The 27,713-nt window shown below is 46.7% G+C and overlaps 1 protein-coding gene across 3 annotated transcripts in view; it reads left to right on the forward strand.

Moving 5' to 3' along the window:
• ATRN (attractin) overlaps positions 1 to 27,713 on the forward strand; it is a 900,609-nt gene that overhangs the window by 260,290 nt on the left and 612,606 nt on the right. For all 3 annotated transcript variants that reach the window (XM_085642692.1, XM_085642691.1, XM_085642693.1), the window contains exons 12-13: positions 284 to 504; positions 7,596 to 7,714. In XM_085642692.1, the coding sequence (XP_085498818.1) occupies positions 284 to 504; positions 7,596 to 7,714 (340 nt within the window). The remainder of the gene's footprint in view (positions 1 to 283; positions 505 to 7,595; positions 7,715 to 27,713) is intronic.

Raw genomic sequence — 27,713 nt, forward strand, 5'->3', positions numbered from 1 at the left:
TTGAAACCAATAACTTTTAGCCATAGCTAAAACATATTGGCAAAGTCATAGGCGAGACCTAGTGTCTTAACATGCATTACTTGTTTTAAGATTCATACAATGCAGGATCACGAGTACAAGCAATTAACCATTTCTTACCCTGGTTTCAATTTATGCTCATCATTCTGATCGGTCATGTAACGATTAATACAAGTACTTTTGAGTTGATGACTGTGCTTGTAGGCACTTTGATAAATGAGTGAATGATGAAAGAACTGAACGTCTCCATGCTTTTTCTTTTCAGCACCATGTATGTGTTTGGAGGGTTTAATAGTCTGCTACTAAGCGACATTCTCATGTTTACTCCAGAGAGTTGTGAAGCTTTCTCAAATCGAAATTCATGTTTGGGTGCAGGACCTGGTATTCGATGTGTGTGGAACAGCAGCCTTTCCATTTGTTCTCCTTGGGAATTGGCTACGCCAGAAGAAGAGGAGCACATTCTCTCCTTGTGTCCCACTAAAACAAGTAGGTTATGAAATTTGCTTAATCATGATAAGTTTCCAGTAAATATGATCTTTTAATGTAAAATAATATTTTAATGGATACAATAGTTTGGTTTGATAATGCATTTAATCATAATGTTGAATCGATGAGAACTTTTAAACTAAAGCTTGAAAATAATAAGCTTATTTTTCTTGTAGTGTGGTATCTTGCTCTTTAGTTTTCAGAAATGTCTCTTCTCTTCCTCCCCCACTACGCAGGTAATCAAGGTCAGTATTTAAAGCAACATTTCAACTTTCAGCTTCAATCTTATAACTACGCTTCCTCATCCCTGTTCAGGGACTTTTCAAATACAAATAGTATAAGGAAATCTTTCCAGTGTACCCCTAAACTTTTCAATGTAATATTTCAATGTACCTGATAACTGGTGTTTCAGACCTCTGGACAACGATGACATAGATGCTCATGTACTGCGCAGGGAGCATGAAAGTCCCTTACCCCATATGTGCTTCATTGAGGCTTTATCCATCTGTTTGTTATAAAAGTGTAGCCAGCATGGGGTTACAATATCAACCTGTTGAGCTACTGAGCTTTGTATTTGGTGAGACAGCTATCGGTGTGTTTTGAGCAGCAAGATGCTCCTGCGTAATGTTCAGATTTGAAGTAGCACCCCTTGCATGTTTTGAAGGTTAACCTAAACACAGTGTTTTCTAACAATGTAGCCTTACACGTAAGTTCTTATAGGGCAAGACATTATAGAGAGCGGGGGAATGCTGAACAAAAGGTGTGAGGTTTAGTGTTTGAATTTTCCGAAGGAGACAATTAGTTGGAGTCCTATTGGGTGAGGGATGTAGTGCTCTTTAAGGAGCTGGGTTTTGTCAATTCAAACCTGTTGTAGCATTTTGATGTACAGGTGCAGAAAATTAGTTTGAAGCTGGAAGATCACATAGACCTACTGAGGCCTTCCTCCATGGGAGTTCTGTCTTTCAAGTGCGCCTAGAGGGTATAATTGAAGTTGACCATGAAGGAGTGGAGGGAGGTAGCCGGGGGAGTAATCTTAGGCAACAGTTTCTTTCCCCAATTTCAAATATGCCATTGATTGTTAACTTTCCGTCATAGGTTGTAGAAACTTGATCACCATGCTGCAAAATGGAGGTGGAGGATATGGGGAAATTTTGATATTGGGAGAAAGTGCCCTCTTTCTTGCATGGTATGCCCACACTTTTTGCTGAATTGCTGATATACTTTGAGTGTGCCCTGGGCTCCTGCCAATCGGGTACCCAGGGCCTGTGTTCCTTCCCTAAAACTGCATTGAAGCCTAAAACCCAATTGGCGTCTCTGGCCACATGTCAGCCCCTGGTAAATGGTACCATAGGTACCCAGGGCACTGTGACCAGAGAAGGGCCCCTAAGGGCTGCAACACTTATTGTGCCACCCTTAGAGGCCCTGTACCCTGACACACGCACACTGCCTTTGCAGGCTGTGTGTCTGGGTGCATAACAAAACATAGAGACGACATGGCACACATGCCTGTGTGCCATGCCCACAAACCACTTCCCTGGCATACATCAGTCAACCCTCTAGCTGGGTGCCCTGTGCCAGTGGTGAGGGTAAAGGTGCATGAGCCCTGTACCCCTACAGTGCCCAGGTCAATTCCTGGGCCCTGTAATTGCAGTGCTGCCAATACGAGTATATGGTGATGGGAGGTTGTCATTACGAACTCCACAGCACCATAATGGCTGCACTGAAGACTGGGAAGTTTGGTATCAAACTTCTCAGCACGGTAAACCCACACTGATGCCAGTGTGGAATCTAATGTAAAATGCACGACAGAGGGCATCTTAGAGATGCCCCCTGAAACTCAACCAACTCCCTGTGACCTGACCGAGTGGCTGCGCAGGCTGCCACCACCAGACATGTTTCTGGACTCCTGGGTTGAGAGCTTGCTGCTCTCTGGGGCCTGAAACCATGCACATCCTGGGACGAGGTGCCAAGCCTCCTTCCCTCAGAATAGGTAGGGTTCACGAAGGAGAAGCTTCAAAGGCATGCCGCCTTTGTGAGATTCTCAGCAACTGGTCCCCACTGGTTCTACCCCCCACTTTGGGCGGGAGACCGGGTGGGAAAAACAAAGTGAGGAAGAGGTGTGCCCACCTCTGCCAACTCCGCCCCTAAGGTGGGGGAGGTGAGGCGAGGTGAAGCACAACCTCGAGTCCCCGCCATCTTGAGGATGGGGGGGGGACCCAGCCAACCAGGGACAGGCTCCTGCCCCCATCCCCCTGGTGAGTGGCAGGATAGGTACTGTACCCACCCCAGGGAAGGGACCCATTGGCCCCTGCCCTTTACCTACCTGTAACGCTCCTAAATTTCGTATTTAGGGGCACCCTGAACCTACCTTCCTCAGATCCAGCAACCACAAGAAAAGAAGGACGAGAAGCTGTGCAGAGCTAACAAGAGGACGACGCCCACTGACTTGGCCCGAGCCTTACAGGCCTGTCTACCCTCGAACCTGCTCCTGCAAATTTCCGGCGTGTCCAGCGGCCAGCAACCTCAAAAACACCGGAGGACCTGCCTGCATTCACTCTCCAAGCTGTTTCTCCCGTGAACACCGGACGTGTTTGAACTGCAGCTTCTGGTGCCAGCCAGAAACTGCGAATCCAACACACTCTGCACCCGCCGAGCCCGGCCTGTGTTTGAGTGAACAAACACCACGAGGAGGCTCCCCCAGCGATCCTGACCAAAGATCCGGGGACCCCTGACCTGCCTCAAGCCTCCAGACAACGCCTGCAGCCTCAATCCAGGGGAACCCCCCCCTACCGCAACCAGAGCGGGTAAGAAAACCCGACGTCTAAAGGCACCCCTGCACCCAATGCCCCACTGCCTTGTGTGCCCAACCCACTGGTGCTTGACCATCCCTCTACATCCCAACTTACCCCCGAAGTGGTGGTCACTCCTGGAAGATCTTCGTCCCCAAGCCTGCAGTGTTTCTTTGTCCAGGAGAATCTCAATTGAATTCAACAGGGCCCCCGACCTTCAAACTGCAACCGGCTGCCCTGACGCTGCTGAGGGTGTCCCTTTGGTGCTAAATTGGTCCCCAACGTGCCCTGAGCTTAACCCTAGGAGCTTTGCTCCCACAACCCTGTGGCCTGCTTGCCAGCAGTCACCAACCGAAGTCCCCCCTATCCGCCATAGGATAACATTTGGCCTCAACACTCTGCACCCAGCTGCCCGAGTGCTGCTGAAGGTGCAACAACAGTGCATCACTAACTCTGGGAGACCCCTGAGTCTAACCCCAGAACCCTAACTCAAAAGACCGATTACTTGGCTTGAAACCGATGACTAATTTTTCCCTTTAGGATAACATTGACACTTTTTCTCCCAAAAAGTTTCTAAGTGTCGACTTTTGAAAACTGCAAATATTCCTTAAAAATCATCCGATTAACCAAAACGCATTTTCTCAACTGTTTTCAGGAAATGTCCCAGTGCTGAATCCCGGATCCAGCACTGAGTAAGAAAAAGTAACGATAACCTAACTTACCTGCGGAGTGAATTTCCTCCCATAGGATAACATTGGTAATTCTATGTAAAAAGGTTTCTTAGTGTCAACTTTTTAAATACAATAATATTCCTTAAAAATCATACCTTTAACCAAAACGCATTTACCCGCCTGTTTTCAGAAAATGTCCCAGGGCTGAATCTAGGATCTCAGTCCTGTGGTTAGAAAAGTAATCTGAAAAGTAATTAACTGCATTTTACTTAAAAAGCCCATTCAATTGAATGTACTATACCTGCAATGTGTTGCAATCTGCTTTCTTAAACCTGTAATCAAAACCAGTACCAATTACACTGCACTTCTGAACTGTGTTCAAACAAGTCAATTACTTCTGCAAAGTATTTGTATGCTTACCTGTACCAGGCTTGCTTGGTTATAGAAATAAAACAGTATATTTTTTTATGCAAAACAATTGGCCTAGAGTTCAGTTCTTGAGTGTGAGACCATTTGCTGACTGAGTGTGTACATCAAATGCTTTACACTGTCCTCGGATACTGCCTTACTGCTCGACCAAGCTACCACTTTAGAGAGTAAGGTTCTATCTAACTTTAACCTCTGCCAAACCTCTGGAGACTCTTGGAATCTATACACACTGCACCTCACTTTGGTGCAGTATATATAGAGCCAGTTTCTTACAGATATGATTCAGTTAGAGAATTCACCAGTCATTAGTGGGTTAGTTTGAAATCTGGTTTCCCTCACTCACAAATGTGAATGCTGCTGGAATCTGACAAGAGTGTGACGGTGGAAGAATTTCTGCCTGCGTGTCAAATCACTGAGGGCTATTCCTGCTTCCTCCCCTGAATCTTTGACTCTAAGGGCTACTCTTGCCATCAGCTAAGTTCACCTTTCAATCCACAAGAAGCAGCATCTGGGACAGATCTAAGAGTGCCTACTCATGTGTGCTACTTTTTGCAAAGTGTGGGAAGAAGATGGCATCCATTATAGTGATTGCTTTGCATTTACCTGGAGAAAAAGCAGTGAACGTTTGATGACCGGATGTTTGGCTGTTGTCCTTACTGTGGATGGGGTAAAAGCTTCTCCCCAGTTAAACTCATTGTCTGGTGCCTAAGGAACTCTCCCTGACAATTTGGCGATATTTGGAAAACTATTAAATCTGTGTACATTTTCTGTAAATCTGAATATTTGCTTTAATCGGATTTTTAATATTTAGCAAGTTAGGAAAATGTTCCCCTTCAAAAGCCAGTTAACTAAGAACATTGAGCCCAGTTAATGAAAAAAACACTAAGTACAGGTGTAATTTACACCCCTGCTTGGATGTACTTTTACATTTTTCCAATCGCATACATTCCCAGAAGTACTCCTGGAAGGCAGCCCCAGGCACAGACTTACAGTTGCACTGCTGGAATGTCATGAGATGTGTCCTAATTGCTCATACTTTTAGTTTGTAAATATCCAGAAATGTTCATGGGTAGGGGGGTTCAAAACTTACTAGGAAAACCATGTCCACTTTCTACACCTTTCGTGAAATTTGTCTGCTGATTTCTCTGCACTCATGGTCGAGAAATCCACAGGAGAATATTAATTTATTCCTGCTAGGAATCCTTTTCTGTATTCCTGGCAGACATAAATGGAGATATTTCTGGCAGTAAACTTACTTTTATTTTTAAAACCACTTCCAGGTGGTTATTACTTTTTTCCGGGCCTAAAAAAATATACACTGCTCTCCCCTATTGTATTTTTCTCCTCTGAGGATCTGAGCCAGAGAATTGGTGTTTAATTTTTCAGCTATATAGACTCATTATAAATGCAAAAGTTTCCCAGTGCACTTTAATGTCTTCTGATCCATGTATGCTGGTTGCCTCATTTTCATTTTGTTTAATTGATAGTTAAGCTACATGGGGAAGTCCACAGTTCATTACAGAGAACTAACTGGTTTTACTTTTTGATGCTAGATTCTCTTACTGTGTTGGATTTCTACCACAGCTCGTGTTACATCTGAGGCGGCTCTCATTCTTTCTCAAATAGACTAATGCGGTTTCCTACCAGTACCCGTTCTTCCACAGCACACCTGAAAAAAACCACATCCTTCATTTTCTACAAGCTGGTGAAGTCTTTCTGCTTTTTCCACAAGTACCTTCAATGCATGCCCATCTCCGGCAAACCAGTCGGCAAGAGTAATGAAAATGGCGGTAGAGAAGGGGTGCATCTTAAGGGTGGTGTCCATTTCTGTAAAAATATTTTACAGCATGAATCCTTTTCTGGATACACACGCGGTGCATTATTTTACCATCTAGTTGTTTGGGTACGGAATCTTCTTGTTAATCCTTTTTTGGCTTTTGGACATAGTCTGTAGCCATTGGATGCTATAGCCATTGTTCAATGACGTCATGGTCTTCCTTTAGAATTCTTTTTTCTGTCATTGAGTCTGGAAGTAACAGCCAAAGCTCTTTGGGCGCAAAGAGACATTTAAAAAAGAAGCGACAGATCGTCTAAAAAACAGAGGAGATACAAAATCAAAGAACAGAAAGTGAAAAACACCGAAAATCACCTGGAGTAGTGACAGAAGATCACCAGAGAAGAGAGCAGACTGTGTAAATAGTCGATCATGCGGTCATAGAATGCACGGAAGGGGAGAGAGAACTACCCAGGAAAATGAAAAATACACCTTTTAGGTTCTGCTTGAGTGCCACCAAAAGTTTCCCCAGAAGAATAACTATGAGATCTGATACCACTACCTGCCGAGGGCCCATGACACAAAAAATGTGACGTGTGCATAATTCAGACCCTTCTTTTATACAAAGCCTGGCTAGTCATCAGTCAGTCTCACCAGACTCATCTGGGTTTGTCAGAGGTGTAACTAGAGTTCAATGGGCATTCCAGGATATTGACGCCTGTTGAACTCAGATTTTACTCCTGTGAAGTAAATGATACCAATACATTTAGCATGCCTTCGGATGCTGTGATCCTAGAAGACCTCCACTCCCTAACTTCACCAAAAGATGAAGGTCCCGTTATCAAACCAACGAATAAGGCATTCTGACTGCCCACAGTTTATCATGAGCCCCCATGAAAATGCCATCCAAATTGCCTGTAATTTCTTCCAAAAAAAAGTATGTTTGAGTAAGTCACTACATGTGAAAGTTGAAGAGGAATGAGCAGATATGCCGAATGTGTGATTGTTGGAAAGTTGATTAGCAACGCTATTTCTCCACTAGTGACAAGAGTCTAAAGTTAAAATGTATGTGAATAAATGGGAGAATGCATATAGAAGCATTTTTGATATTGTAGGATATAAAAATATTTGCAATTTACATCAAGTTAATGTTAGTAAGACAGCCCTATTAATGTCTAAATCGTAGACATCCTGAATATGAAAAATAAAATCCAGGCATGACTCCTAGAAATGTCTGAAGGTCTTTCATTAGGTACTTGTACTTTGAAGATTCATGTGTGTGATATAAATGATCTGAAATATTAATCTAATTATAGCACTAAATATAGCAATGAGCCTGTAAAACTTAGACAAATGATTCTGTATTCAGTAGTACCTTTTATTGAATAACTTTTAACCTGTGGTCATGATCCTCTCTCCCCCACATAGATGCTGATAATGAAAAATGTGATCAATATACAGATTGCTGTAGCTGTACAGCAAATACAAATGGCTGTCAATGGTGTGACAAGTGTATCTCCTTGAACAGTAACTGCACAGAGAGCCCGGTAAGCTTGTGTTGTTCTTTAATGGCTACAAAGGTGGCATTGTTTAATGAGCCTATTTTGTTTAACCTGTTCTCATTGAAATAACAATGGTTATGTAAATTATTGTAATAGGGATCGACGCCCTCGGATATGTGTTGGAGACTCATGTTTTAGAGTTCTTTCACTGTTAAAAAGAATCAATTGTTCCCATTCTTGCCCCCTTTCCATGCGTCACCCACCATCTCAGCACAGCTCCTCTTGAATCCTCCTCTTGGTTGAAATAAAGTGTTCTTTTCAATTCCTGTAAGTGATGGTAGTCATTCTGTTTCTTCAATATACATTCGATATTAATAAAAGCAAATAATCATCATCTTTATCATATGCCTTTAGTCAAGATATGTGGTGCAGTGTATTCTTTTCGGCAGCTGATCCTTGCTAGATCCTTGCTAGACCTGTGTGCCATGGTTGGGGGGTGGGGGAGAGAATTAACATTTGCTAATTTGATGCAGGAATCCAACCAAGGTAGCTGAGGGCTGACACTGATATCCTAGGAAGAACAGGTTCTGCAAGTGATCTTTGAATCTGTGGCAGCTTGTCCCCCATCATATCTGGTTTAGGATAGTTTTGGGTCCTGGTCCGGTGTCCGATTTTGGCATTGTCTCTGTATTTGTATGAGGGTCATCTCCCTCTATCTGGTGCCTACATGCATGTTTGGGCAGTAAATCAATGTACATGAACTTGCAATTTACTTTGAGTAGGAAAGCTCTTGTTCAAGAATGCTTCTTCCTCCTTATGAAGTTCAAGGAGAATGCCAAATCACTTACATTGGCGTAAGAGGGCAACTACCTGGGTTCACAATACAATCAGTTGGGGCGACTGGTTTTGGCGCATTAGGGCAAAAATTCAGCTACCTGTTTTTTTGAAGCGCTTCTTTTTTCAGTTTTTTTTACCCCAGGCAAATCCTTTGTCTTTTCTCCAACAAACTCTACAATGTGTGAGTCTTATCTGAGGTGCTCTGCTTTTCAATATAGTTTGTCTATAGAGCTAGACTGTACTGATAAGTAGTGTCCTTAAAGTGTGCTCCGTCAACCCAGGCTATGAGGAATTCTAGTGTGGCAAATTTGCATAAGTCGTCTTTCTATCCTTTACGCCCTTTGTGTGTTCGACTAGTTTGACGTTTTTGTCTTTTGTATAATATGGAAATGTATGTTCAAGGCATATGCGCTGTAGATTGTATACTTGTGCATAGATCGCCATCTGGGTTTGGGCTCGGATGTTTGCAGTTTGTTTTTGTCCTGGAAGAAGTCTTTGTAGTCACGAAGTAGGTGACTCCTCCTGGATAGTGCAAATGGGCATCGAATCCATCTTCAGATTGTTTTTTTCCGCCATTGGGTTCGGATATGTATTGCTGCGCTCCGGTTCGGGATAGTCTTCGAACCATTTAGACGCGCAATCATTCCCCTTGGCGGTATTGATTTTATCACGGGTTTCATCTTCGTGCATCGTTGAAATCCAGCAACTTCGATCGAGACCTTCGATGCGGGCCGCAAGGCCTACCCGCGCTGACCATGCCAGCACTCGATGGAACGAACTCCATTTAAAAAATGCCCCGAGTGTGGTGCTAAATTTCCACACACAGACCTACACGAGGTTTGTAATCTGTGCCTATCGCCAGAGCAAGAAGAAAGTAGCTGCGAGGCCTGTCGATAATTCCGATTGATTAAAACGATTTGTGACTGTCTGGCTTGACGTCACGGGATGAGACGCGGCACTATCCCGGTGCTGGACATCTTCGGAGAACAGGGTGACTCATCAGCACAGTGCTGATCAAGAGGAAGAAATCTCTGTCTGAAGCTGATGACTCAGACATGGAGAAAGACTCTCACATCTCTCCAGGTCCACGAACTGTGAGTAACAAGCCCCAAGTCACCAAAAAACACATGAAGGCTCCGGTACTACCTTCGCCTTCGGGCCTAGGGAAACACCAAAAACATGGTTCAGATGCCCCGCCCTCCGGCTATAAAAACCAAAAGACACAGCCTCTGCTCGGAACAGAGCCGTCCCCACAGTACTGAAACTCTATCTCTGGCACCGAAAACCAAATCCAAGCATGGATCCGATGCTTTGATACCGGCACCGAGGTCCTCTTCGGCACCGAAAGACTCCAACCCCAAATCTCATAAACAAAAGATTTCGGAACCAGCAATAACTAAGCCCAAATCTTCAGAGCCGAAACCCAAAGATAAGCCTTCGGATCCAAAGCCTAAAGACAAACCTTTGGAACCGAAAGTTAAAAGGACAAGCCTTTACAAAAACCTTCTGAGCATAAATATGCACCAAAGGATTCGGAACCGAAAAGACAAACTACCCATAAAACACCCTCTGAAACACCCAAAGAAAAGAAATCGCCACCTAAAGAACTTCCTTTACAAGAACCAATGGATCCCATGCAAAAGAAACTTCATATTGATTCAACAACTGGACATCTTGTAGCAACCCTTCCTAAGAAAAGAAAACAGGACATTTCAGAGGAACCCCCATATACCTCCCAAAAGGAATAAGGACATGGGTACTAATCCCTCTCCCCCTTACATACCTCCCTCTCCTCCACCTATTGATCCTAACTTACTAATATCTCCATATAACTCACCACCTCCTCATTTGTCCCCTGACCCACAAGGGGATAATGACACAGATGGCTATACTGATGCGGATGGGGGTTGGGAAGGGGATGGGGATAATGACCATCACACCATACCACAAGACCACCCGGATCCATGGAACGGCTATGATAAAGACCCAGACAATAGTAATGCTCCGGACCTATATCCCTCCAGACCATCACCACCCGACGATAATATAGAATTCGCACAGATTATCAATAGGGCTGCTCTATATCATGGAGTGGAATTGCACACTGACCGATTAGAGGAAGATTTCCTCATGGAAACTTTCACTCCATCCCAAAAATCTACTAATACATTGCCAATGTTAAAAGGCATGTTAAAGCATACTACTGAAGTATTCAAGTACCCAGTTAGAGCACAAATACTTACCCCTAGAGTGGACAAAAAATATAAAGCTGCTCCTACAGACCCAGTTTATATTAGAGGTCAAGTCCCCCTGGGCTCCCTTGTTGTATCTAATGCCCGCAAGCGAGCCAATTCACAAGCCATAGGCGACACACCTACTCCTGATAAGGAGTCAAAGCTTATAGACGCGTCAGGCAAACAAATTGCATCACAAGCCGCTAATAGTTGGCGTATTGCCAATGCGCAGCGCACTATGACAGAGCACATTATGATGAACTGGAAACGCTGATACAGCATTTACCAGATCAATACGCAAGGGTAAAGCTAACAACCTCATTCAAGAGGGTAAATTAATTACAAACACCTCTATGAAATGTGCACTTGATGCCCCGGACACAGCATCCTGCGGCATTAACACCAGCATCTTGCTATGCCGCCATGCTTTGCTTCGAATCTCCGGATTCAAACAGGAGGTTCAGTCAGCTATATTAAACCAACCCTTTGGACCAATTGTAAACTCTTCATTAGAAAAAATGAAGAAAGACACAGAAATTGTCAAATCTATGGGAGCCCTACAACTACCCTCTAACAGAGGCTCCTTTTGTCGCTACTTTTATAGGGGCGCTCCAAAACAATGTAGTCTGAGAATACCTCCTCTAATTTCAAAAAACAAAATCAGTCCTCCTCCCGGGGGTTCTATCGAGGAGGATATAGAGAAAACAACAATAGGGGAAGAGGCAAAACAACAATTCCACATGAACTTCCCCTGCAACCAAGCAGTGACTTCCCCCCGCTAACCCCGACCATCCACTCCTGTCGGGGGACGCCTATCAGAGTTCCTACCTGTCTGGCATTACAACAGACAAGTGGGTAAAACAAATTATCCAGTATGGTTATTGCCTGGAGCTCAGTAGTACTCCACCAAAAATTCCTCCCAGAGAACGCCCAATGTCCTCAGAACATCTCACTCTTCTCAAACAAGAGGTTCTCTCCCTATTACAAAAACATGCAATAGAACCAGTCCCCTTGCCTCAGCAAGGCACAGTAGTGTATTCACTATACTTTCTAATACCAAAAAAGGACTGCTCTCTCAGACCAATACTAGACCTCAGACCATTAAATCTATACATTGAGTCAGACCATTTCCATATGGTCACTCTCCAACAGGTACTCCCACTACTCCAACAAGGTGACTTTCTATCCACTCTGGATTTAAAGAGCGCATACTTTCACATTCCCATTAACCCCGCTCACAGGAAATAAACTACCAATTCAAACTCCTCCCATTCGGAGTAACCACAGCACCCAGAGTCTTCACCAAGTGCCTCGCAGTAGTGGTGGCTCACTTACCAAGACAACGTATTCACGTTTTCCCTTACCTGGACGACTGGCTCATAAAAGCCAAGTCACACAGCAGCTGTGTTCTACACACATACAAAACAATACAGTTGCTGCATTATTTGGTATTCAGTCAACCTCTCCAAATCCCATCTCCAACCGTCCACAACACAACAATATCTAGGAGCTACAAAAAAACACTTCAAAAGCTCTTGCATATCCCAACCCAGTCAGAATAAGCACCATGCAAGCCCTCATACAAAAATTTACGCTTCAGCACTCCTTACCGACTCGAGTGTTCATGCACTTAATCGGGATGATGTCTTCTTGCATTCTTCTAGTCCGATAAACAAGACGCCAGATGCGTCCCTTACAGGGGTGTTTGGCACGTCAGTGGAACCAGGCTCCAGGTCGGCTAACAGGTCTGGTGTTGGTGGACAGCCTCACACATCGCGCTCTGCAGTGGTGGAACACTCAAAACCTTTCCGAAGGGCGGCCGTTCCTTGACCCGGTTCCACAGATAGTGCTCACAACAGACGCATCGCTCACCGGCTGGGGAGCTTATCATCAAAATCATACTATTCAGGGCCAATGGACCCCTCAACAAAAACAATTCCACATAAATTATCTGTAATTGAAACCAATCTTCCTAAAATTGAAATCATTTCAACTCCACCTCGTAGGCAAAGCTGTCCTGATACGTACAGGCAACATGACAGCAATGTATTACATACAAAAAAGAGGGGGGGGGGACACTCTCTGCAGCTTTCACACCTAGCTCAAAGCATATGGAGATGGGCCATTCCGCAAAACATATACCTCCTTGCAGAACACCTCCCAGGAGTATACAATCAGATTGCAGATCTGCTCAGTCGTCAAAAACCGCAGATCCATGAATGCTAACTTTATCCTCAAGTTATGCTTTCATTCTTTCAAATGTGGGGCTATCCAGAAATAGACCTGTTTGCCACACACCAAAACGCAAAATGTCCAAGCTTCGCATCCAGGTATCCACACCCATTGTCCAAAGGCAATGTGCTATGGATGAACTGGTCAGACAAATTTGCTTATGCTTTTCCGCCTCTCCCACTCATTCCCCTAATGGTTCGGAAACTCAACAGCATTCCCTCACAATGATCCTGGTTGCACCAACATGGGCCCGACAACCATGGTTCACAACCCTCTTGGAACTATTAGTAGTTCCTCATCAAAAGCTACGTCTCTCACCCAAGCTTCTCACTCAGAACAATGTAGAGATAAGGCATCCAGATCCCATTCAACTCAACCTTGTGATCTGGCTCCTGAAATCTTAGAGTTTGGCTACCTCCGAGTGATGAAGGGGGACCTAGCGAAATGACAGATGAGTTTTGATGGCTGTGGTCCGCATGTGATAATTCCGCTTCAGTTTATTGCGTCGCTTTCCTGCATGGGGTGGCCTGTATCTGTCGCTTTGCTGCATTGAACTCTAACGCCAGTAATGTTGATGTTTGCAATGTATTGATATTATGATAACCTTGTTGTTGTTTTGCTATGCTTGCACTGCGCTGAGGAAGATTTTTTTTTTCTTTTCTATCCAGGCACTGCTAACTCCACAGTGGGCCAGATGGTGCTATCATGATGGCTTGGCCACCTCCTTTTTCATCGGGAGGGATACTGTTCTCAGGCGCCCCCCTTATGGGTATTCCCCACAATTGGTTACTCCCTTGGCAGTGTACTTGGGATTTGTTTCTGAGGGTTTGGGAAGGCTTTGGCATGTTGGGGCTGCTGGAGTGGGTGGGGGGAGCTGGTAGGTGGGGCGTGTTGTAGGGGTTGTTAATACACCAAAAAGAGGGAGGAGGATGTTACTATGGAGTTTGTTCATGTGGCTGAATATTTTTCCTATCCTGCTAGATATTACTCACACATTTTGCTCATGTGCTGGATACAAGGTTGATTCCGCCTTCCACATGCTTTATTGGAATGCACAGTAAGGGTATGACAATTACTTGCCTCACGTGGAACGTCTGGGGGCCTAACTCCCCCAAATAAATTAGTCAGGTGATAGGTCACCTAGAACGCCATAGAATCAGCATTGCCCTTCTACAAAGTTTACAGATAAATTGGTTGGGGCCCGCTGGGCTGGCTACCGCCTGGCTTCCACCTCCAGGGGGGTGCTCACCCTGGTGAAGAAGGGACTCCATTTACATTACATCGCACTCATGTTGACTCTGCGGGCCGTTATGCTATTGTACACGGGACACTGGCAGGCAAACTTGTTACCATTGTGAACACTTATGGTCCTAAAATAGACGATCCTGGGCTATTTCGGAACCTCATTGCGACACTGCGTGATTGGCCAGACGCCGCAATTCTTTGGGGGCTTGGGGGGGGGGGGGGGGGGGAGACCTTAACACGCATCTGGTCCCCAGCAAAGATAAGTCTAGCGGTACAGAGGGGCATTCCCCAGGCGCAGCTTGTGCGATTAATGATGGGATGGTGGAACTTGGATTGCTGGACATATGGCGTCAGACATGCAGAGACGCTTGAGGGCACGCACCTCTCCACAGCTCATGGCAGTTGGTCTCGCCTTGATTATTGGCTGATAGGTGAGTGGGTGGCGGCTGTGGAGAGCTTACCACGCACACTTTCTGATCACTGCCCCGTTCAGCTCACTCTCTGTATTCCTCAGCAGATCCCTCGATCCTTTACCTGGCGCTTCCGCCCTGCGGCGCTGCTAGACCCCCTCTATTTAGAAACTATTTGCGAGGCCATTATTCAATATTTTGACCACAATAAGGCATCTGTTGATAGCGTGGGGATACTGTGGGAGGGGTTTAAAGCCACCATTCTGGGTGCATTAGACACACAATTGATGGACGGAATGCAGAACAAAGTAAAACATTCACCCCCAGTCAAGAGATCTGGGTTAAAGTCATCATTCTTTTGCTCACCATGCCACCCCAGTTAAGACCTGCCCATATGCAAATCAGTCTGGACCCTGTGCCTCATGGGAACAGTCCAGCCGGAACTGCCAAGCCAGGTCCTCCCTGGACTGGAAACAAGCATCCTAGGACCGGTTTCGGGGTTTCACTCCTCTTCAGCCAGGATAGCTTGACTCCAGTGGCCCAGTGTGTCCAGGATCCACATCTGGGCATACCTGACGCACTTACGGTGCGAAAGCAAAAGACACACAATTGATGGACGGAATGGAACGGGTATGCTTAGACGTGAGTCCTGTGCTCTACATGCCACTGGAATCAAGCGATCCTGGCTGTAGAGGGATGAAACCCCGAAACCGGTCCTAGGATGCTTGTTTCCAGTCCAGGGAGGACCTGGCCTGGCAGTTCGGGCTGGACTGTTCCCATTGGGCTCAGGGTCAAGACTGATTTGCATGTGGCTGGCTCCAAACTGGAATGGCATGGTGAGCAAAAAAACGATGGATTTAGGCCCAAATCTCTGTACTGGGGTGAATGTATGACATTGTTCTGCATTCTGTCCATCAATAGTTCTTTTTGCATGTATCAATACATTGGCTGGTATTTTAAAGGTTTTATTGGGCCAACTCACTAAAGTGGAGGCTACACTAACCAACCTTGACCGAGACTATGAGCGAGTTCCATGTGAGGCGACCTTGGCTTCCATTAAGGAAGCCGTTATTGAGCATACTAGCTTAGCAGATGAAGAGCTGCGTTATATCTCGAGACGTGCTGTGGCTCGCTCTTATGTGGAGGGTGGGAGACCGGGACACCACTTGGCCACGAAGATTACACATTGCATACATCAAGACGTAATCACTAAGATCACTGATCGGTTGGGACGCGACCATTTTAGTGTCACGGACATATTGGAACAGTTCAGGCAAACCTATGCTAAATTATAAATATCGCAGGGTGAGACGGCCACTGAAGAACTGGATGCCTATTTACCACAGGTAGCTATTGCATGGTTGTCTGAGGGGCAGAGAGATCATCTAGGTCAGCCTATTATGGAGGAAGACGTTCTCATGGCAATAGCCTCCCTTCCTAATGGGAAAGCACCTGGACAGGATGGCTTCCCTTCCGAGTTCTACAAGGGCTATGCGGAGGAGCTCACCCCCTTCCTGCTAGAAATGTATGCCGAGGCATATGATACAGGCATTCTCCCCCCTTCACTTCGTGAGGCACTAATTATTACTTTATTGAAAAAAGACAAACCGCCTGACTCGTACCACCCCCTGTCGCTCATTAACACAGATGTCAAAATTTTAGCGAAGATACCAGCCACCCGCCTTCAACCACTCATGCAGAATCTGGTGTTGCCAGATCAGTCTGGGTTTATCCCTACACGGACCACCTACCACAATCTTCGTACACTACTTGCTCTCTTTCACATACTTTCCCCTGATCTTCCGGCGGCAGCAGTCATGCTTGACGCTGCCAAAGCGTTCGATTCCATCAAATGGGGATACCTATTCTACATACTCCAACAAATGGGATTCTCTTTTTTATAAACTGGGTGCGACTCCTTTACTCACGCCCCACGACGCGGGTCCGAGTGGGGGGGGAGGGCACCTCTGAACCTTTTTTTATTGCTAGGGGCACCAGGCAGGGGTGCCCCCTCTCACCACTCCTGTTCGCCTTGACTCTGGAACAGCTGGCCTGCCTCATAAGGCAATGTCATAAATTTGCGGCACTTAACCTACATCATCATCTATGCAGATGATATGTTGCTTTTTATTTGAGAACTCCACACTCATCTGGCGCTGGTTTTGCGTGAGCACATTCGGTTTGCTAGATTCTCTGGGTTACATATCAACTGGTCTAAGTAGGTGGTGCTACCATTGACTATATACCCGCACGAGCCGGAATTCCCCCTTGAGTGGACAACGGAGTCGGTTAAGTACCTGGGCATCTGGGTGCATCGTGATCCTGGTAGAGTCCTCGGTGAAAATTACGGCACTGCAGTAACGTTGTTGGGGCAACAAGTTGACAGGTCGGCCATCTTCCTCTCATCCTTGCAGATCGTATTGCTTTAATAAAAATGGTGGTGATGCCTACATTTTTATATCTTTTTTATAACATACCGATCCCTCTCTCGCAACACTTTTTTAAAACAGTGCATTGGCTGCTTCTCCGTCTGTTTTGGGGTGGGCGACAGGCCCGTGTGGGCTGGTGCACTCTAACCCTGGACTACAAACATGGGGGATTCGGGGTTCTGGATATTTACGTATACTATCTATGTGCACATGCGCAATATGCGCACTTTTGGTTTACTTTTCACAACTTTATCCCGCATGTGGCGGTGGAGCACTGGGACGCACATCCCATCCCCTTACGCTCCCTTTTAAGTGTAGATCCACGCCCCGTGCCACATTCAACACAGTTATCTAGACGATCGCAGCGTGGCAGGCGCTGGGCCGCAGGATGGGAAATTACCATTGTACTCTCCACTGCTTCTTACTGCTTACCACGAAAACACATCAGTGACACATGAGATGGGGGCGATGCGTATACTGGCTCAGGCGGGAATTGACAAAATGCAGGACTTGTACCCTAATGGCACCTTTCTGACATTCGCTGACGTAGATTATGTTCAACATCAGACTCTGCTATTCAAATTCACGCTACACAGATTAAAAAAAAGCAGCACAAGCCTACAATCCAACGTTCCCTGCAGAACCTCTAGAGTCCCTCGCATTGACCACACCTTACTTATTAGTCCCACCCGACACAAACTCGTCACTAAACTATATAGAGCTGTTAGAGAAGATAGGGCTCTCCCTAGTGATGAGAGTCTAGCCAAATGTAACGAATATTTAGACCCACAGGTCTCCCATGACGATTGGGTGTGCTGCTGTAGCCTGACTGGTGCTCTCACCTCCAATCTGAATTTGTGTATTATACATTTTAAATGTCTTCATCAAGTCTACCATACGCCCCAAAGACTCTTTAAATATGGCTTGCGAGAGACAGATGCATGTGCACGTTGTGGCGCCTTGGGTGCAGACTTTTGGCACCTGTCCTGGGCCTGTGGGCGAGTGGGAGCATACTGGACTGAGGTGATTGCTAGGCTGTCCAAAATCCTTGGAGTGGAATTACCTTGCTCGCCACAGGTGTGCTTATTGGGTCTCCTCCCTTTGCTGAAAGGAGCAATGGGTAAGCTGGCAAGAGTATATTTGGGGTTCAGCCAATGCACAACCAAGTAAGTAAGTAAGTTTGTATGGGTGTTCCGTGCTCCAGGGTATCACCCTCTGAACAGAGTGTAATAAATATTACTGGAGTTTTTTTTTTTTTTTTTTTTTTTTAGACGGGGTTTTGTTAAGCGCTCAGCTACTCAAGCAGAGTGTCCCGGCGCTGTCAGACCCGAAACCACAGAACTCTAACCAGGGGTAGGGGGGCTTATTGGCTAAAGAGCCAAGTTTTGAGCTCTTTTCTGAAGGACAGCAAGCTCTCGCTCTTCCTTAAAGAGAGTGGGAGGGCATTCCAAGCCCGGGGCGACAAGGTACTTGAAGGAGCGTCCACCAATACGGGCGCGCCTGATTGCTGGGACCATGGTGAGAGATGGAGACGCTGAGCGCAAGGCTCTGGCTGGTCTATGGAGGACAAACCTCTTTCTGAGGTAGCTAGGGCCCAAGCCTTGAAGGGTTTTAAAAGCAAGGGTGAGTGTTTTAAACTCAATGCGCCTCTGGATAGGAAGCCAGTGAAGGGTTTGCAGCAGGCCGGTCGCATGGGCGCGATGACCAAGACCAAAGATCGCCCGAGCGGCCGAATTTTGCACAATCTGCAGGCGCGAGAGGAGAAACTTCGGGAGGCCCAAATAAAGGACATTGGCATAATCAAGCCTGGATCCTATTAGGGCCTGCACTGCCGTTTTCCTATGGGCAATGGGGAGAAGGGGAAGACATTTTCTAAGTGATTTCAAGACCCCAAAACACTGACCAACCAGACTCATAATTTGTTGTTTGAGTGAGAGAGGTGTCCAGCTTAACCCCAAGATTTTTTGCCACCAGTGTTGCATTAGAGGGGGGGGACATGTCCAGCGGCCACCAGGATTTCCAACAAGTATCAGGGGGACAGCCAAAAAAGAGAACCTCGGATTTATCCGAGTTGCATTTGAGTTGATTCTCTTGAAGCCAATTAAAAACTGCCTCCAGGCAGCCTTTGATGAGAGCACCATCGAAGTCCATATCTTTCCCGCATGAGAAAAGGAGCTGAGTATCATCAGCATATGAGACAATCTGGGCACCGAGAGACTCCGCAAGTGCCGCCAGAGGGGAGATATAGATATTAAAAAGAGTTGGACTCAGGATTGATCCCTGAGGGACACCCACCTCCATGGGCGGCACTACCGCGGAGTGTGGGGGTGCCCAGACTGTTTGTTGGCGGTTGGACAGAAAAGACGAAAACCAGTTGAGCGCCGTTCCACCAATACCGATCTCCTCAAGGTGCGCCAGAAGGCGGCCATGAGGGACGGTGTCGAATGCCGCCGAGAGATCAAGCAAAATCAGCATTGCCTTCCCCCCAGAGTCCAGAACTTCCTTAATGGCCTCAGTCACCTCCAACAGGGCCGTCTCCGTGCTCATGTTGGTACGGAAACCGGACTGAGTGTGGTGCAGAATACCATGGGACTCAACGAAGAGCGAGAGGACAGACTGCACGTGCTTTTCCGCAACTTTTGCCAAGGCTGGGAGCAAGGAGATAGGTCGATAGTTGGCATGAGTGGTGTGATCTAAGGAAGGCTTCTTCAGCAGTGGAACGACCATCGCTTGCTTCCAGATGGACGGAACTGTCCCTGTTTCTAAGGAGCGATTTATGATGGGGTTCACCATCGGGTTGAGCACATGGGCCACTTTAGCCAACAGCTTAGCAGGGCAGGGGTCCAACGGAGAGCCCGATCTTATTTTTAAGAGTATTTCCAGAGAGTCATGAAGTTGGAGAGGAGGGAAACTCGTCAGGCTGGGTTGACCCTGCACAGGCACCTCAGATGGGGTTTTGGGCCAGGACAGTCCTCCCAGGTTGAGAGAGGTAAAAGTAGCCTGAATACTCCTGATTTTATTGGAGAAGAAGCTGGCTAATTGAGAAACCCACGTCTCCGAAAAGGAACATTTAAGGGAGCTGGCAGCGGGAGAGGTGAATTCTTTAACAATAGCAAAGATTTCCTTGCTAGTGTTCGCAGCTTCTTCAATCCTTTGGGTGAAGTACGTTTTTTTGGCTACATAAATTTCTTTATGATAGGCCTTAATACAGGACCTATAGGCCTCCTTTAGTGAATCTAAATAATTGGCACGCCAAGCTCTCTCGGCCTTCTTACAGAGCCTTCTGCTGGTATTGAGAGCGTGCGTGAACCAGGGGCCAGAGGCACGTGAAGATTTCTTAAGGGAACGCTTAGGCGGGGCTAAGTACTCCAAGCACTGTGCTAGCCATGTTTGAAAGCGAGAGAGGTCCAGTTCTAAGTCCCCGGTGAGAGAACAGGGGTGAGACAGCCTATATTGCTCAATCATATCAGGTGTGACCAGATGAAAGGGACGTGACAGGCGGGACTGACAGCCGACAGGCCTACCAGTCACCGCGAACAGGGACTGAATCTTAAAAGTTAGTAGCGAATGGTCCGACCATAAGACAGGAAGAGGGGGCGCAACAGAGATGGGAGAGGTGGAGAAGATCTGATCCAGCGTGTGGCCTTTATCGTGGGTCGGCGATATCACGTAGGGTAGAAGGCCCAAAGGTGCAGTGATATCAAGTATATGGATAGTGTCAGTGGCATCCAAAGTATCAAAATGTACGTTAAAATCGCCCAAAAGGATAAAATGTTTAAATTGAATGCTCAGAGTTGATATTATAGTGTCAAGCTCTTCGCTAAAAGATCCCAAGGGGCCTGGAGGTCGATATATCAGCAGACAGGCACAAGATTGAGCCGGCGAAAAAGAAAGGCAAAAACCCAGTGCTTCTACCCCGTGGATTTCATTAATGGGAATAATGGAGCATTCGTATTGTCTATCTATCAGCAATGCTACTCCCCCACCCTTTCTGTTCATCCTGTCTTTTCTAAGTATGTAATAATTAGAGGGCAAGGCATTAGCAATATCAGGGCCCGACGTATCATCAAGCCATGTTTCAGTAAGAAAGAGACAGGCTGGCTTGAAATCGGTCAGGAAGCTGAACAGATCCTGAGCATGCTTGCTGGCCGAACGAGTGTTTAAAAGAGCACAACTGTAAGAGCGGTCGTCCGTGTTATGAGTCGTTGTAGTGGTTAACTGCCGACTAAGCTTGGGAGCCATTGGCTTCACCCGGTCCCATCCCACAGACCAACCACACCCCGGACAACTCAGATTCTCCCCGGTACCAAGGTCACACACCCCACAGTTGCTGTGCAGGTCAGTTCTTAAAGCACGCAGCTGAGGGCCTGTGTACTCCACAGTGCCGCATCCGTCCGCATCCAGGACGCTGACGGGCGCAGACGGGCTTTCCTTAGGCGCTCCTTTGGCGCGGGAAAGGCACCTCCGCAATGTGCGTCCGCTGCGCGGAGTCATCACCATCTAGTTTTATACTTCCTGCCCGTGAGGCAGCAAGCCTAGTCCGCCGACCAGCGAGCCTGCCTCACTCAAGATGTCCGCCGTCCCCGTGCGACTATCCCGCTGTACACTGACCAGCGAGAGGATCGCCCAGAGAGCACAGCAGGAAGGAGGAGAGCGCGGAGCAGCGAGACCCGGACACCGGAGCAAGTGACTTCGCTCCGCTGCCCCAAGGTAAGAAGAGAGTCCCCTAAGCCCCCAAAACAGAGCGAGAGTACAGGAAAGATCTCCCGGCTTTGCGCCTCAGGAGAGAAAATGCAGCAGCAAAGACAGATTCAATACACTTCACACAGGACACAACATAGGTAAAAACGAGTTGCACCCCCATATCCATGGGGTATGTCCCCCGGGCACAGGCGTGGTCCTTATAGAAGGATTTAATAGTTTATATCAAGTTTCATGAAACCATTATAATCAATTGATGTTGATGCAGTTTAATATCGTTGTACCATCAATTATTAACGAACTTCAATTCCCAGAATTCCCCTTGGTTGTCCACTTCAGGTGGCCCACCTCAGGGGTGTGCTTAGCCTGAAAGTCCTCCTGATTAACTAATTTTCCGCCTGCTCTGGTGCCAAATGGGCCCCAGGTCTGGGGTAAGCCGTTGTCGCTCATCTCAGGCGGCCGAGGATTTGAAGCTTTTGGCCTTGACATGCTATTTTACTAGCCATCCTGCTGGAGGAGCTGTGTAAACCTCCCTCCGGAGCAGTCACTATTTCTGGCATCTGAGAGCACAGGTTCTCACCTACAAGGGGGGGGGGGGTGTAGAAAATGTCCTGTGGTCCTGTGGTGGCATGCTAGGTGATACCAGTCAGCCAGCACACTAGGGGACCATTAGGTTTTCAGGCTGCACCTGTAAGCTGCCCTCTGGGTGCATGTCATAATAAATCTAGTACGGGCATCAGTATTGGTTTCAGTGCAGCCATCTTCTAGCCTGGTAACTCATAATGACCATTGCTCAATATTTGTTATTCAGTTGCCTGCCTCATCACTTGCAATATCTAGTAATGGGACCAAACATCCCAAGGGCTCATCTGCTCATGCAAATGGACCCTTGCATATAGTGTAGTTCACGCTGCCTTCGGGCTCTAAGGCCTGCTGTAGTGGTGCCTTACATATAGTATATGCGATGTACATTGGCATGGCACACAGGGAGTGTGCCATGTCCTGTTTTCAAAATGGTTTGTATAATTTCACGCATCCTGCAATGGCAGGCTTCCTGCAGTTTTTGTATGGGACCCTGTTGGGTGGCATAATACATGCTGCAGCCCAAAGGGACCCTCTTTAATACCCATGCCCCAGGTACCAGGGGTACCATTTACTAGGGACTAACAGGTGTGCTAAAGTCCTTTCCAGTTAGGTTACAGTAAAACATTTTACTTGCTTGAAGAGAAGGAGCACTGACACTGGGGGTCCTGGTTAGCAGGGACCCAGAGCACTTTAGGTCGCACAGCATCAGTACTAGGCCAAAAAAAAGGTGGGCGACCAGATCAAAAAGGGGCACTATCCTACATACCCCCACAACTCCAAACAAAAGGCAATGAGACTCCTCTTTCCTAAGAGAGTCTTCATTGTCTAAGTGAAGGAACCTGGAAAGGCCATCTGCATTGACATAGTCAGTCCCAGGTCTGTGTTCCACTGCAACGTCCATTCCCTGTAGGTAGATGGACCACCTTAGTCGTTTACTGTTTCCGCCCTTCATTTCCATCAGCCATTTGAGAGGCCTGTGGTCAGTTTGTACAAGGAAGCAAGTGTCAAACAGGCATGGTCCCAGGTTCTTCCAGGATGAAACCGCAGCAAAGGCTTCCCTCTTAATGGCAGTCTAACCCTGTTCTCTGGTAATAAAAGCAACAGGCTGGTCCTGACCATCATCATTGGTCTTTGATAGGACTGCTCCTATTCCGCGCTCAGAGGCATCTGTCTGCACAATGATCTGTTTAGTATAATCTAGAGCTTTTAAAATGGGTGCTAAGCACATTGCTTCCTTCAGAGTGTCAAAAGCCTTTTGAAAGCTCACTGTCTAGTCGTGAGAAAGTGCCCTCTTTCTTGCTTGGTATGCCCCCACTTTTTACTGAATTGCTGATGTTCTTTGACTGAGTGGGCTCCTGCTAATCCAGTACCCAGGGCCTATGTTCCTTCCCTAAAAACTGCATTGAATCCTAAACCCAATTTGCATCTCTGGCCACATGTCAGCCCCTGGTAAATGGTACCATAGGTACCCAGGGCACTGTCACCAGAAAAGGCCTCTAAGGGCTGCAGCACTTATTGTGCCATCCATAGAGGTCCTGCACCCTCAGACTCACACACTGCCTTTGCAGACTGCGTGTCTTGGTGCAGAACAAAGTGAATAGTCGACATGGCACACATCCCTGTGTGCCATGCCCACAAACCATTGCCCTGGCATACATCAGTCACCCCTCTAGCTGGGTGCCCTATGCCAGTAGTGAGGGTACAGGTGCATGAGCCCTGTACACCTACAGTGTCCTAGTCCATTCCTGGGCACTGTAAGTGCAGTGCTGCCATTAGGAGTATATGGTGCTGAGAGCTTGTCATTACGAACTCCACAACACCATAACAGCTACACTGAAAACTGGGAAGTTTGGTATCAAATTTCTCACCATATTGAACCCACACTGATGCCAGTGTGGGATTTAATGTAAAACGCACAACAGAGGGCATCTTAGAGATGCCCCTTGAAACTCGACCAACTTCTAGTGACCTCACTGAGTGGCTGCATAGGCTGCCACAAACCGACATATTTCTGGACCCTTGGGTCGATAACCTGCTGCACTTGGGGGCCTGAAACAATGCACATCCTGGGACGAGGTGCCAAGCCTCCTTACCCCGTATGGGCTGGGTTCACGAAGGGGAAGCTTCAAAGGCATCCACCTTTGTGAGCCTCCCAGACCAATTGATGCTTTCAGCAACTGGTCCCCCCTTGTTCTACCCCCCACTCTGGGCGGGAGAACCGGCAGGAAAAACAAGTGAGGGAAAGAGGTGTGCCCACCTCTGCCAACTCCACCCCTCCGGTGGGGGAGGCGAGGTGAAGCACAACTGAGTCCCGCCATCTTGAGGATGGGGGTGACCTAGCCAACCAGGGACAGGCTCCTGCCCCCCTCCCACTGGAGGGTGGCACGATAGGGGGTGTACCCACCCCAGGGAAGGGAACCATTGGTCCCTGCCCTTACCTACCTGTAACACCCCTAAATCTAGTATTTAGGGGGCATATCAATAGCACAAAGAGGGGCAAAAACTCAAAAATGTGTAGAAACTATACAATAGACACTCGAGTCCAAATTCTTCATTAGTACAAAAATATTTTCTTTAATATTGCGCGACGATCATATATAGCAGCAGCAAAACGGGCTTCCTCAGGGCTGTAAAGAGTAACATAAAACATATATCTCATAACAGTATATAGTATGACTTGCTCAACAGACAATATCAAAAACTCAGATTTAAATATATCCATAATAAATTGGATCCAACTTCTGTTATAATTAACAGCTGTGAGAAAAAACGGAAGAGAGAAAAACCATAAGAACCCAAATCAAATGATTAATTTCAATAGAGAATTGAAAATAGAAACACCAAGTGTATTCGTAGAAAAAGACCAAAAGAAGCCCAGATAGAATCCAAAGTGTAATCTTAAATAAATTCTCAAAGACTAGTTACCAACACAAATAATACATTAATCAGTTTAGGCGATTTAAGAACATCTCATCACCTATATGCAAAATCCAATGCAATCTATAAGTGCAACCTCGAAAACCCCAGAGGACCTGCCTGCCTTCACTTCCAAGACTGCTTTTCCCATGAACACCGGATTTGTTCAAACTGCAGCTTCTGGCTCCGGCCGGATACCGCGAATCCAGCCCACTCTGCAGCCGCCAAACCCAGCCAGAGCGGAAAAACACGAGGAGGTCCCCTCGGTGATCCTGACCCGAGATCCGGCAACCCCTGACCTGCCTCAAGCCTCCAGCCTGCAACCTAAATCCAGAAGGCCCCCCTGACCACGACCCACAGCTGGTAAGAAGATCCGACCCCAAAAGCCACCCCTGCACTCGACGCCCCACGGCCTTGTGTGCCCAAACCAACGGTATCTAACCAACCCTTAACTTCCCAACTTACCTCTCGAAGTGGTGGTCACACCCAGAAGTGCTTTGTCTCCCTGCTTGCAGTGCATTTGTAAACCGGAGGTTCTCCATTGAAAACAATAGGGCACCCAACCTCAAAACAGCACCCTGCACCCGGCCGCCCTAGTGCCGCTGAGGGGTCACCTTTAGTGCTAATTTGGTTCCCTATTTGCCCTGACATAAACCCTAGGAGCTTTGCTCCTATAGCCATGTGGCCTGCTTGCCAGCAGCCACCAACCGGAGGCCCCCTATCCTCCACAGGATAACATTGGCCCTCAACACACTGTACCCGGCCGCCCTAGTGCCGCTGAGGGTGAAATAAAAGTGCATCACTGACCTTGGGGGACCTCTGAGTCTAACACCAGAACCTTAACTCCCACAGACGATTACTTACCTGTGAACCGATAACCTGATTTTCCTCCATAGGATAACATTGACAATTTTCTTCCAAAAAGTTTGTGTGGAATTTTGAAATCTCTAAAAATATTCTTTAAAAATCGCACAAGTAACAAACTTATTTACTCACCTGTTTACAGGAAATGTCCCAGTGCAGAATCCAGGTGTTTAGCACGGAGTAAGAAAAGTAACGTACAAAGTAACTTCCCTGCAATTTACTGAAAAAGCCTGTTCTTTCCAATGTACTGTATTTGCTAAGTGTTGCAACCTACTGCATTCCCTATAAATCAAACAAAGTACAATTTCCATTGCATTTTCAAACTGTTCTACAATCGGCAACTTATTCCTGTAAAGTATTTTACGCTTACCTGTGCCAGGCGTGCTTGGTTCTAAAATAAAACAGTATATATTTTTATACAAACACAATTGGCCTAGAGTTCAGTTCTTGGGTGTGTGAATTCATTTGCTGACTGAGTATGTACATCAAATGCTTAACCCTGTCCTCTGATACTGCCTCACTGCTCGACCACTCTACCACCGATAGAGAGTAAGGTTCTATCTAACTTCAGCCTTTGCCTACCTCTGGGGTCACTTGGACTCTATACACACTATACCTCATTTTGGTGTAGTATATATAGAGCCAGTTTCCTACACTAGTTTACTTTCTTGGAGGTCAGTTCTGTGAGGGGTGCCACAATAGTACCACACCCATTCCCAAACCTCTGGTAGTATCCAGCTAAGCCTAGGGACGCCTTGACTTGAGTCTGGGTTGTTGAAGCCTCCCAGTCCAGGTTAGTCTGGATCTTGGGCTGTAAGGGTGTAACTTGGCCTCCACCTACAAGGTGGCCCAATTATACAACTGAGTCCTGCTCTATCTGGCACTTGCTTGCTTTGAAATTGAGACCTACTTTCTGCAGGGCCTCAAGGACCTTTCCAAGGTGGATCCGGTGATCCTGCTAGGCAGCAATATCGTCAAGATGTGCTGCACTGAAAGACCCCAGCCCAGCCAGGACTTTGCTCCTGCCACCTTCCAAAGGATGGAGAACATTCTTTAAACCAAAGACCGTTACAGTAAACTGGTAACGTGCATCTGAGGTCGAGAATTCTGTTTTTGATTTGGCTCCTGGGGTAAGACCAATTTTCCAGTACTCTGATGTCAAATCAAAAATACTGAGAAACTTAGCTGCACCCAACCTTTCAATTAGTTCATCAGCCCTTGGAATATGGTGTGCATCTGTATTAGGGACAGCATTGAGACCTCTATAGTCCACAAAACCTCAGCTATTGTTTACCTCTCTTGGAATGAGGTTTGGAGACTGAAACCACTGGGCTGGCGCAGGGACCCTCAGATGGTTCAATCACCTCTAACTCCAGTATCTTGCTGACTTCAGCTCTGATGCTTTCTTTGACTTGATCAGACTGCCTGTAAACTATATTTTTAACAGGTAGACGTTCTCCGGTGTCCACATCATGTATGTGTTCACAAAGTTGTGTGACCAGTGGTCAAAGAATGAGCTCAGCATACTGCCTCCGGACTTGCCTGCGGTCAGTTTGCTGTTGGGCAGTGAGGATGTCTGAAAACCCAACTC

This window comes from Triturus cristatus, chromosome 2_2, assembly GCF_964204655.1.
Source record: "Triturus cristatus chromosome 2_2, aTriCri1.1, whole genome shotgun sequence".
NCBI classification, from domain to species: domain Eukaryota; kingdom Metazoa; phylum Chordata; class Amphibia; order Caudata; family Salamandridae; genus Triturus; species Triturus cristatus.